The sequence below is a fragment of the Trichosurus vulpecula genome, chromosome 4, assembly GCF_011100635.1.
Source record: "Trichosurus vulpecula isolate mTriVul1 chromosome 4, mTriVul1.pri, whole genome shotgun sequence".
NCBI classification, from domain to species: domain Eukaryota; kingdom Metazoa; phylum Chordata; class Mammalia; order Diprotodontia; family Phalangeridae; genus Trichosurus; species Trichosurus vulpecula.
The window spans coordinates 426,419,351-426,431,615 of record NC_050576.1 but is presented as its reverse complement, the minus strand read 5'-3'; the positions used below and the strand labels follow the sequence as shown (position 1 = coordinate 426,431,615).

The following is a 12,265-nucleotide window of genomic DNA, read 5'->3' as shown; positions in this document are numbered from 1 at the left end:
TCTTTTTTCATCATGGATTTCTGGTAGGCCAATAATTCTTAGATTGTCTCTCCAGGATCTATTTTCTAGGTCAGTTGTTTTTCCAATCAGATATTTCACATTTTCTTCTATTTTTTTCATTCTTTACATTTTGTTTTACTACTTCTTGTTGCCTCATAGAGTCATTAGTTTCCACTGGCTCAATTCTAATTTTTAATGAGTTGCTGTCTTCATTTTGCTTTTGAGATTCCTTTTCCAGTTGGTTGATTTTACCTTTCAGGGTGTCATTTTCTCTGTTTAGATTCTGAATCTCCATAGCCATTTCACTGATCTTATTTCTTAAAGACTTGATTTCATCAGTGTGGTTTTTTTTTCAATTTTTTTCTTTTACCTCCCTAATTTCGTTTTTAAAATTCTCCTTTAGCTCTTCCAGTAATGCTTTTTGGGCTTGAGACCAGTTCACATTTCCTTTTGAGGTGTCAGATGTGGGTATAGTGTCAATGCTACCCTCTTCCAGATTGGTATTTTGATCATCCCTGTCTCCGTAAAGTGAATCAGTGGTCCTCGGTTTTTTCATGTTCTTGTTCATGTTGGTTAGCTTTTTCCTGGCTTTACAGTGGATTTCTACTTTGGGGGCTCAGGGATCTCTGTCCCAAGTTTCTCATTCTGGGGATTGTGAGTCTATTTACTGGCTTTGTGTATTATAGCCTTCAGTTTCCTGAGGTATGGGGGAGGGGTCTGGCTGCCTGAATTCTCCTTTTCCCCTGGGGTTGCTCTCTAGCACTGTTGCTCTTCAGCAATGGTCTCAGCTATTTGTTGCCTATGCTGGGGTCTGCTACTTCCCCTGGGGGTGCAAGGGCATGTCTGGGCTCCTGGTGTTGACCCCTGCTGGCTCTACCCCTCTGGGACTCAGGATCTCCCACTGCTTGGCCACTGAAGCCCCACTTCTGTCTCCTCTATTGCAGCATTTTTTCCCAGAGGAATTCTGGCAGGGAGGGGAGGAGAGATTAGAGCTGTTTACCTGGCCATTATGTCTCCCAGAAGTTCAAGAAGGTGCATTTCAAACCTGGCCTCAGGGCCAGAGGTGTTGTGCTGCTGCCTCTCATCGCTTCTACAGACTCCTGTCCTGTGTTGGGAGGCCTGGGGATCTCTGCCAGTTTCAGGCGCCCAGCTTTCTCCTAGCCTGTCTTGCTGGTTGGTTTCTGCAGCTGCTTCCGGTTTGGTGCTGCCTGGTGCAGTTCCGCACATGGAGCGCTCTCCCAGCCTACAGATCTGTCCTGTTGACCTTTCGGACTCTCCTTGCTTGGAAATTTGCTCCACTAAGACTGCTGGCGGCTTCTAACTCTCTCAAATCTGCTCAGACTCACTTTTTGGGGGGAATCTGACAGAACTTGATGAGAGAGTTCTGGTAAGATGCTGTTTTCACACAGCCATCTTGTCCTTATGATTTTCTAAGTAAACCTTTGTGTCATCTTCAAACAGATAGTTTTATTTCTTCTTCACCTATATTTGTGCCTTTAATTTCTTTCACTTGTCTCATTGGTAACATTTTCAGAACTATTATTATATAATATTGGGGAAAGTAGGCATCCTTGCCATAGTCTTGTATGTATTGGGCAAGCTTCTAGTACATCTTCATTGTCTACAATGTTTATTTTTGATTTTATATAGGTACTTTTTATTATATTAAACAAAAGGCTTCAATATATCTTTACTTTCCAGAATTTTTTTGTACAAATGTATGTTCTTTGCCAAATGATTTTTCTACATCTATTGAGATAATCATGAAGTTTGAGATATTTGATTTTAATATGATTAAGTTGATTGCTTTCTTGATGTCAAACCATCCTTGCATCCCTAGTATAAATCCAACTTGGTCATGATGAGTTATTTCTTGGATGAACTGACATAGTGTGACACTATTTTACTTAATATTTCTGGAGCAATATTCAGTAATTATATTGATACATAGTTCTGTCTTTTATCCTTCCCTGGTTTAAATATTAGGACTATATTTATCTAATAAAAGGAATAAGAGAGGATACTTCATCAGTTTCTAGAATAATTTGTATAATATTGGTGCTAATTGTTCTTTAATTATTTTATAGAATCTTCCTACCAATTCACGAGGGCCAGGAATTTTTTTCCTTTGGTATTTACTTTATACTTATGTCCATGTCCTTTTTCTGAGATTGGATTGTTAAGCTTCCTATTTTATTTTTTGTCATTTTGAGTATTTTATATTTTTGAAAGTATTGCTTGCTTTATCATTGTTGTTAGCATGCTACTGTGCACTGTGACTTTTGATAAATGTTTTCATTCCTTGAATGAATACAGCACTTATTTAGCATTTAATATAGGCAAAGCACTGTGCTAAGAATATAGTTAGAAAAGTAATAGCATATCTGCTCTTAAGGAGCTCACATTCTAATAGGAAAGGGAGGCAACACATTTGTTGTTGTTTTTGAGCTGGAGAAGGAAATGGCAAACCACTCTAGTATCTTTGTGGGGAAAAAAAACAACCCAAATGGAGTCATGAAGAGTCAGACATGACAGAAACAGTTGAATAACAACAACAAAAAAGCAGTTCATAATGTCTCTTCTTTAATGTCATTTCTACTAATAAAAATCATATCAATTTCTGCATTTGAACCATTTGACTGCCAAAGCCTTTGGTGACCAAAAGTTTCTTTTCTGGATATTGTGTAAATGTGTTTGTAACATGTGTAATTGTGGTTGTAACACCTTCAGGAACAATTGCCAGGCTGCATCGGGACGCGGTATTGCCATTCTCAGGGCTCTTTGGCCTATCTGCCTCTTGGTGGCAGTTGGTCAGTAATGGTTTATGGTGATGATCAAGAAGACGGGGACTTTTTTCCCCAGTGATTGGGAAATCCCTTGGTGATAGCTGCAGGCTGGCAGCATGGAGCACACTGCTATTCTGAAAGCTGTTGGTTCAGGGTCCTAGACTGTCTTCATCAAGATCCAAAGGGAAATGATGCCCAAGGTAGTGATACTGCTGCTTCTTGACTCATGCATATTGTCTTGCCTGACTTATGAGTGGCAGTTAGTTGGCAGTTGGTAGCCTTTTCTCCACAAGAGTTGCTTCTCTAAATGACTGTGAAGACTGGGCTTTGAAGCAAGGCTGGTGGTCCTGAGGTGAGGGAGCTGTCACTCTCAGAGCTCCTGTACTTATCTGCCTTTGATTAGTAGTTGGTCAACAGTTGTTGCTAGTGGTAATAAATAAACTAGACCTCTTTTCCACATGATTTTTCCTTTTAAAGATGGCGGCCAGAACTGTGGTAGGTGCAGATCTGGTGACCTGGGGAAAATTGTTACTCCCATGGCTTCTAGGGTCAGATTTCAGAGCTATTTACATCAGAGGCTGAGGGGAGATGGTGGTCAAGGTGGTTGTGGTGGTAGGTGATGGCTTGACACACTATCTCCTGTCTCTTCCCTTACATGCATTGTTGCTTTAGGTAGGCTGATTCACTTGCCTTTCTGGTTTTCTTAGATTTTACCTTGTTTCCTTGCTGTTTTGTTGATTTTATTGTCTGCCTTCTTTTTTTTCTCATATGTTGGCATTTATTATTTAAGTTCAAGAATAGGTTGTGAAAGGGGTGGGTGTGGGAGGGCCTAGGGGAGAGGGAGGGTGGAGACAGGGAGACGAGAGTCTCTCGTCTGTGTCTGCTCTAGATGGGGTTGATCCTGATTTCTGAGCTTTGGTCCAGGGCACACAACGAAGCACGTGATTAAGATGAGGTTGGGGGGTACAGGTTTAGGAAAACGCGGCTGGGGTGGGGGTGGCCAGAGTTACACATCCAACCAGAGGTGGGGGCTGGGATTCTGCTTGGATCAGCAGCACCGCTTCTTTTTAGAAATTGGAGCATAGTGATAAGTTCCATTCCACTTATTTCAGCTCTTATAAAACATTCTTGTAGTTAAAAGTCTTTGTGCTAAAGAATTCTTTCATCGCCTCTCTAACTTCTTGTACTTTGCTTCTAGTTTCTTTGACTATGCATCCAATTTGTAAGCTGCCTGCTCAAGAGCTGCTGCTTGCTCCTCAATTAGAGTGATCTGATCCAGATAAGGCTGAAGTGCTGCAGATTTCTGGTTTAAGTCCTTTAGGTTTCTACTTATGTTTACTGCAATATCTTTCATTTCTAGATACTTCTGTTACACCAGAAGTGAGTGAGACACTCCACAGAGTATAAGTTTTAAATGGAGAATTTATTAGCCGGCGGCCACTGGGGCTGCAACCCAAATCAATGGCCATGTTTTGAAGTGAAAGGGTAGTTTATATAGGGAATTTACATGCCAGGTCACAAGGTGGTCTGGGGGTACAGGAACAAAGGTCCTGATAGATCACAGATTCTGACAGGTTATCGTTAAGTGGGATAACCTTATCTATTGACATTCCTTGGAGGAGTCACAGAGCCCAGGGACGTTTGCTAGACTCCAAAAGGTCTGAGTCCACTCTTTAGTATGCAAAACTGGGGTTTGTAGTTAGGGGCTGAGGGCAGGGTTTTTCTAGCAATAGCTGGCTACTTCACACTTCAAGCTAGTCAGTTTGTTCATATTTTCCAGAAGTTTATAGTCTTCACTGGTAGCTGTGAGCTTGCCCGTCAGGTACGTGGCCATTTTGGAGAACATGTCCTGGCACAGCCCGGTGATGTCCGCCTTGGCGGGCTCCATGGCCTCTTCCACTGTCTCCACCACGGCATCGTCTAGGCCAGGGAAGGGAGGTAGGAGAAAGGGTGGAGGGAAGGATGGGATGGGGAAGAAGGGGTAAAGGAAGGGGGAAAAGGAGGGGGAGGGAGGGGACAGGAGAGGGGCGGGAGTGGAAGGGAAGGGAGAAAAGAGGACGTCTGCCTTTTTAATCAGATTGGCTAAAGAATTATCTGTCTTTTCATAGAATCAGCTTTTAGTTTTATTTATCATTTCTATAGTATTTTGTTTTCCAATTTATCTTTCTCTTTTATCCTCTTGTGTTTATTAGTTGGATTTCTCATTTTTAAATACATATTCAATTTATTTCTAAATATTATGGGAATGCTTAAAGGGAAAAGAAGTTTGTGAAACAAAGGTACAAGCACAATGTTGAAGCATTATCCCATAGATTAAGGCTGGGATACATTTAAGTTACTGTAGTAAAGTGTGTATGTTTGTATGGAATAAGGTCCATAAGGTCTATGCTTCAAAATGATGTAAGAATAATTGAGTATTGGTATAACTGATTAAGGAGACCTAGCTGTTATTCTTTTAGTTATTGAAACTAAATCAGAAACATCTTCAGTTTGGGGAAAAAATTTCAGTACAATTTCCTTAAAGGGAGGTGACCCGTGAAATATTTTTGTATTAATGGAAAAGTATATTGTGTGTTCTGTGGTACCCAAAGATTTAGAGGGTTTCATGGCAAGAGATGGGAGGTTTGGGATAGGATTCAGATACAGTGAGAGGTGTTGAGGAGAGGAGACCAGAGCTAAGTGGTATTTGAAAGAAATAGAGGATTTGGTTTGTAAAAGATGTTTGGGAGGAGTGGACTTGAACAGTAAGAGGAAAAGTGGTCCCTGAAAATAGTGGAGCAAAGCAGTGAGAGAAATTGGAGTGGAGTAGGGTCTAGGTTTAGATGAGTAAATGTGACACATGCTCCGAGAAGATTGGTTAATAAAAGATAGAAGAAAGGGAACTTTTAGGTATTAGAGAAAACACTGGACAAGGATGTTATGGAGGGATGGACGTGGTCTATGTATATAGCCTTATTGGTGGGGAGGAGAAAGTTCACAGTTTGTGATATTTGGAAAGTTCTCAGGGGAACCCTCATTTGGTGGGGAAGATTTTGCTGTTTTGATCCTAATTCATTCCATGACCTAAACATGAGTTAAAGTTAGTGTTTGAACTTATCGTATGTATGTTTCAATTCCTGAAGTATCTCATTCTTTCAGATAGAGCACGGTTAGGGAAAAATAACTAAGCTTAAGAAACAGATGCAAATCTATTAGAGCAGTAGCTTATGATCTTAATGGGAAATGTGAATTTGTATTGTTATTTAATCAGGCAAGCTACTTAAGGCTTATTTTATTTTATTTCTTTTTTAAAGATCAAAGCATATTACTTTTATTTTATTTTTTTGGTGGTTTTTTCCTTTTGTTCTGTTTCTTCTTTTACAACATAACTAATATAGATATATATTTTACATGATTGCACATATATAACTTACATCAAATTGCTTACCATCCTAGGGAGGAGGAAGGGGAGGGAGGGAGAAAATTTGGAACTCAATATCTTATATAAAAAAAGAATGTTAAAAATTGTTTTTACATATAATTGAAAAAATGCTATTTAAAATATGGGGCAAGGTTCTCAGCTGAGTGTGGAGAGGAGTAGTTGTGGTATGTTTTGGGAGAGAAAGAAATGTTTGGAAGAGCCAGTGTCAACAGAATAGTGAGTTAATTTTGGAAGTCTAGAAAGATTTCCTAGGAGTAATTCGGGCCTAGTTGATGTTATGTAACATAAATTTTGTAATGGACCCAGGTAGACTGGTTACATGATTTTCTCCAGCTTCATTCAGCAATGCCTGTGTAGGAATGAAGGCAGTGAATTATGGGAGTCATCCAAGGCTGTGGCTTGACAAGGCACAATTGATGATATGATAAAGGGGCAAGGGATTTAAAAGAAATGTTGAAGTGGTTCACCAAGGGGTCACAATGGGGAAAGGAGGAGAGTGTGGCTAGTGCAGGGGTGATGGCGAGAGAGCTGAGGGTTTGAGTGATTACAGGTAGCAGTGTAGAGGGCGAGCAGAGTTTGGTATAAGAAGACGTAGCCTTGATGAAAAAGCTAATAGACTGTGATGAGATAAGGGAATTTCAGAGTCCATAAACATGGAGGAGGTGCATTTGTGGGTGACTGGAATACCAAAGGCATCATCAACTTTGTGGGTGCCTGAGGTGGGAAATCAGTAGGTAGAGGAACTTGGATGTTCAGGTGTTTGAGGGTATATCAGTATGTATGTTGAAATCCCCTAGTATGAGGAAGTTGAGGAGGAGAGAAAGATTGTGAGTCAGGTACTGAACTCATTGTCTTGGAGGTCTACAACAGCTACCAGGATTTTGATTGGGTAGTAGGTATGGATAGTAGGTATGGTAGCAGGTATTGGATAGTAAGTATGGACCTCAGAGAAGGAGAGGTTACTGACTGAAAGTGGCAATGGGGAATAAGGAATATTCCAACTCTTCTACCTCAACCCAGTGACTTGAGGGGAATGAGTGAAAGTGCAGCAAGTGCTGGAAAGGGCCAGGGAAGGTATGTCATTAGGAGGAAACCAGGTCTCAGTAGAGCCAAAAGATGGAAAGAATGGGAAAGGAAAAAGATTTATGAGGAAATCAAGTTTGTTTCTTAGGAAGTAGGCATTCAAGAGCACACACCTGAAGGTATGGGTAGTATCTGACTGGGACTTTGGGGAGGAGATTGAGGTTGGGAATAAGGAATTGGGATGGGTAATGTGGTTTGGATGATGACCTATAGGGGTTCAGAATCACTGGGATATGGAGGGTATGACCAGTTGGAAGTTGGTTAATAATTAAGTGAAAAATTTAGAGAGATTTTCAAAGTCAAAAGTATGACCTAAGGGTGGAGTCCCCCCAGAGCCCTGGGCAGTTCAGGTAAGGGTGCAAGAACCCAGAGCAGAAGAAATGGTGACAATCTCCTTCCTCGAGGCAGGAAACCAGGCTGGAAATTGGATGGGATGGCACTCTTTCCCTATACCTTGATAATTGGTGACTGGTAAAATGGAATGGTGCTTTTCCCTTTCCCACATATAAGGCTTATTTTAAAGATGTTCCCTAACCAATGTAAGATAATAGTCACACTGAAACTGATTATTTGAACTTGCTATTCAAGACTTTAAGGGACTGTTAACTAACTGTTTTCTGAGTCTGACTACAAGTATGATATGCCAATAACCCTGTGAGGTCCATGAGTTGCATCTATGAACTGAAGAGGGTGTTCTCATGGGAATGTTGGGGGAATGACTGTTCCACATGAGCTGAAGTAGGATTCTCCTGACTCAATTTTCCCACTGACACCTGGCAGATTTTAAGTCCAGTTCAATGCAGTTTGCATTTTGACATACCTTAAAGTGACATGAAGTTAGGGAAATATTGTTCCCTTACTATAAGTTATGTCCCTAATCTCTTAGTGGCAAATTTCTATAATCAAAAAGTTTTATAAGCACGATAACAAATCTGTTAAATAATTGATTCTGGAACATCTTAGGTTACTATAAGATTTTGCTATTAGGCTTAGAATTTTAGACTAGTATATATTCCTGTATAAGTTAGGGTCCTTTAATTCTTTGTAATAGTATGAAGACAATTAGATCAAGGGCTTGTGAGACTTAGTTAATATCATACTTGTCTCAAGTTTTGTTACAATTAGTTAATGTTAAAAGAAGAATGGTTTGTGGTCTATTTTGTAAATGCCTCAAAAGAAGCATAACATGACCAGAAATTGGAGTCATTTTATGTGAAATTGATTAAACAACGTATTTATGTATTATTGGAGCCTGTTATTAATTCCTTAGTGAAATCTCATCCTCCTGGTGGGGGAATTAATAATGGATTAATGTAGAGTATAAGAAACTGGGTTCCAATGTGAGTTCCTCGAACATGACAATTGGCCAAGGTTCCAATTTTCATTTTGTAAGAATGATAAGGGTATAAGGATTAGGAATGGTAATTAAAATTGTGTCAAGATCACCTTTTAGGAGAGTGTACATGAAATGAGGATTACAAGAAGATGCCAAAGAATATACTGAAGATGGCTGGAACAAGCACCAAGTACCAGAAGATTTCATCCTTGTCAGACAGCTGTATTAGGAGGGACTTCCGAATCTTCAAGGGACCATCATCCTTATTGTTTTCCTTTGGGTCTCTGTATCTGTACTTACTAAGGGCAGTGCCCCTTTTGATTTGTCAATGATAATGATCAGGTTGTTAAAAATATAGCTCAAGATATTAAGAAAAATAGTACATGTGCCAGTACTGAAGTGGGATGGGATCCTGGGTTTAAATTGGTTCAGTTGGCTCAACAGATCATGGTGGAAACAATTAGGATTTTTCCTAATATGTTTAATTGCTGGTTTTACACTCTTGCCCTCTTTCATACCATGTTCAATTAATTTGATTACAAGGACAGTGGAAAAGATGCAAATAATCAGTGTAGAAAAGAAAGGAATTCTGATGATGGTCATAAGAAAGGGGCCAATATCACAGGAAGAAAGGGAAGAAAAAGAATGTCTGGAATTATTAAAGAGTTTCAAGAGGGAATTAGATATTAATAGATTAGGGATTAGTAGATTGGGAATATGGGGAAACAAAAATAAGAAAAAGAGGAGATTGTGAGATAAAAAAATTATGTTTCTACACAGGTGGAGGGAGGTAGGTTTTCTTCTCAGAGAACTAGTCTCTTTTTGCAAAAACAATTCTCAGAAAGGGAGAAAATTAGTTTCAACTAGGACTGTGGTCAGAAGTAGGGTAAAGGGTAAGTTAGATCTGAAATATGCATGCTTAATCGCCTCATGAATATTAGCTTCTCCTCCCCAGGAGGAGCTAAGGCTCATTTTATTAAGGCTCATGCAATCTATGTGGATGTATGTGGAGAGAGGGGGGAACATGTCAAGGGGAAAACATGAAGTGGATATATTGGGAAGTTGCACCCTCAGAGTACTCAGCCAATGAGGAAATGAGGGAGGGACTTCGTATTTCAGGGCAAGGATTTAAACTGCTAGCTTTCACTTTTGATGTGTTGTTGTTCAGACAGCACACCCACTTCTTTTTTTTTTTTTTCGGAGGGTGAAGGCAGGGCAATTAGGGTTGACTTGCCCAAGGTCACATGGCTAGTGTGTCAAGTGTTTGAGGCCAAATTTGAACTCAGGTCCTCCTGATTCCAGGGCCGGTTCTCTGCTCACTGTGCCACCTAGCTGCCCCAGCATACCTACTTCTTGCAAGAATTGTAGAATGAATGAGCTGGCCTCATCTACCTCAGGAGTCATTCCTTTGGAAAATTTTATTCCTAACATCTTTATTTAGCATTATTAAGTCTCCATTTGGGTCTATGTCTTTCATTTGTGTTCCTGAACTGATTGTAATTTTTAATGTGTTATGTAGTCTGTAAAGTATGTGTTTACTATTTCTGCATTTTAAACTTTGTTTGAATTATCTCTGTACCCTGATATATGGTTAATTTTTGCAAAATTGTATTTCTAATAAATAAGTATATTCTGTAACACTCCTGTTTAGAAAATACCATGTCTTTTAGCTGTAGTTTCTCCAGTAATTCGTTCAATTCTATCTTCTCCCTTTTGTTTAACTTTCTATTCTAGTTGTCTGAAACTGAGAGAGGAACACTAAAATTTCATGCTATCATTGTATTACTATTTATTTCTTCTTATAATACTGTTAATATTTCCTTTATGAATTTAGGTGCTAAGATATCTGGAGCATATAAGTTTGATATTGATGTTAGTTTGCTACGACTCCTTTCAACATAATGTAGTTTCTTTGTTTATCTCTTTTTGTTGTCTGAATTTTGGTTTTGCTTTTTATGGTAGCATAGTTTCAGTCCCTGTTATTTGATACATAAGAAATTTCTTTCTAGCCTCTCATTTTTATTCCATGTATATCTTTATTTTTATGTGGTTTTTTTTCCTTTCCCTAGTTTTGCTTAACTTATTAGCTCCTTTTTCTTTTTTCCTTTAATCTGATTATCTAATTCTTCCCTTCTGTTTTTTTCTTGTTTTCTTGCTGTTGTTAAGTCATTTTTCAGTCTTGTCTGACTCTTCCTGACCCCATTTGGGGTTTTCTTGGCAAAGATACTGGAGTGCTTTGCCATTTCCCTTTTCAGCTCATTTTACAGATGAATAAACTGAGCCAAACAAGGTTAAATAACTTGCCCAGGGTCACACAGCTACTAAGTGTCTGAGGCCCATTTTGAACTCACGAAGATAAGTCTTCCTGACTTCAGACACAACACTTTATCCATTGCACTTCCTAGCTGCTCTGCCAATTTCCTGTTAATTAGTCAGTTAAAATTCTTCCTTTCCATTCAATTCATTTTGTTTGTTTTTGAATTCCATTTTCTGACCCTTTTCTGAAACTAACTTCTTTCTCTCCTTCTCTTCATTATTTATCTTCCCTTTCTGTCAGTTCTAAGTTTTTATTCTCATTCGTAGTCCTTACATTTATTTAGTTCTTTTTTAGTCTCTGTATTTCTCATGGAATTAAAGCTTCTGTGTACCTATGTTGGGTTGCGTCATCTAAACAGTTTCTGTGTTGTTACCTTGTTAATCTTTCCCCTGGTCCTCCTTTTCTGCAGGTGATGAAAATGCCCAATGGCAGAAATTTTCCTGTCTCTCTGATTATATAGTTCATTATTAACCTCTGTCCTCTCCATGGTCATTTTCCCCCATGTGCTTTGAAATTTCCTCCCTGGATATATTTCTTCCTACTCTTTTAAGTGTCATTTGCCTCAAGGAGCTCTGATTTGGCAGGATTACACCCAGTGTAAAGCCCCAACCTCCATTTATAGAATGTCCTCTCATATCACTGAAAAAACATCCCCTCATATCACTGAAATAATATCTCCCCTTTCATTCTCTCCGCCCCCTTTGCCTCCTCACCCGTTCTTCTATAGGCTCTCTTCTTCCTGAGAAGATACTAGGAATTATTTTCCCTTCCTTGTTAGCCTTTGACTTGATTGAGGTATCACACATATTCTCCTCAGTCTCTTTTTATGCATCTTCTCATCCTATCATTTAGTCTTATAGAAACCATTGATTCACCTGTAAGCAGGATATTGTTAGGTTTAGTTCATGATGTTTCAGACTTCTTTTTATTTTGATTTTGAATTTCAACCTTATTTTCTTGTATGGATTTAGAAAGAAATGTCATAATGATCTCTGTTATTTCCTGCTTGCTGTTGTACTTCTTCACCTTTTTGTATCTCTGTTGTCTTAGAGGATTTGAAAAGCAAATCATTTCTTCACATCTGGTTTTCTTTCTAGGAATTCTTTGAAATTTTGCAGGATAGGTCACCTTGTGTTGCATTTTGAAGTCCTTCATACCTCAGAACTCACTCTATCTCCTTCTGTGATTTCTGCTGTGTGGATTAATCTTGTGTTTTTAAATTTTCTTTCCTTTATTTAAAGGTCTTTATTTTGTTTTCTCGCAGAATCTGTCATTTGTCAGTATACTGTTGAATTTAACTGTTATGTGTCTTGAGGTTTCTA

General features: G+C 38.9%; 2 protein-coding genes across 3 annotated transcripts in view; one reads left to right on the top strand and one right to left on the bottom strand.

Annotated features, from left to right (window-relative positions):
• ARHGAP44 (Rho GTPase activating protein 44) overlaps positions 1 to 12,265 on the top strand; it is a 223,775-nt gene that overhangs the window by 11,497 nt on the left and 200,013 nt on the right. The gene's annotated exons all lie outside the window — the stretch shown is intronic.
• Positions 3,967 to 4,674, bottom strand: LOC118847507 (biogenesis of lysosome-related organelles complex 1 subunit 2-like). Its single transcript, XM_036756007.1, has 2 exons — positions 4,528 to 4,674; positions 3,967 to 4,149 (listed from the first exon to the last, which is right to left on the bottom strand). The coding sequence occupies exons 1-2, from the start codon at positions 4,672 to 4,674 to the stop codon at positions 3,994 to 3,996; spliced, it is 303 nt and encodes a 100-aa protein (XP_036611902.1). The 3' UTR covers positions 3,967 to 3,993.

Excerpts from the sequence above, each read along its gene's own strand:
- LOC118847507 (XM_036756007.1), bottom strand. The coding sequence starts at position 4,674 with ATGGAGCCCGCCAAGGCGGACATCACCGGGCTGTGCCAGGACATGTTC. Across the intron at positions 4,150-4,527 it reads TGACTAGCTTGAAGTGTGAA|TATCTAGAAATGAAAGATAT; the intron begins GTAGCCAGCTAT and ends GTGTAACAGAAG.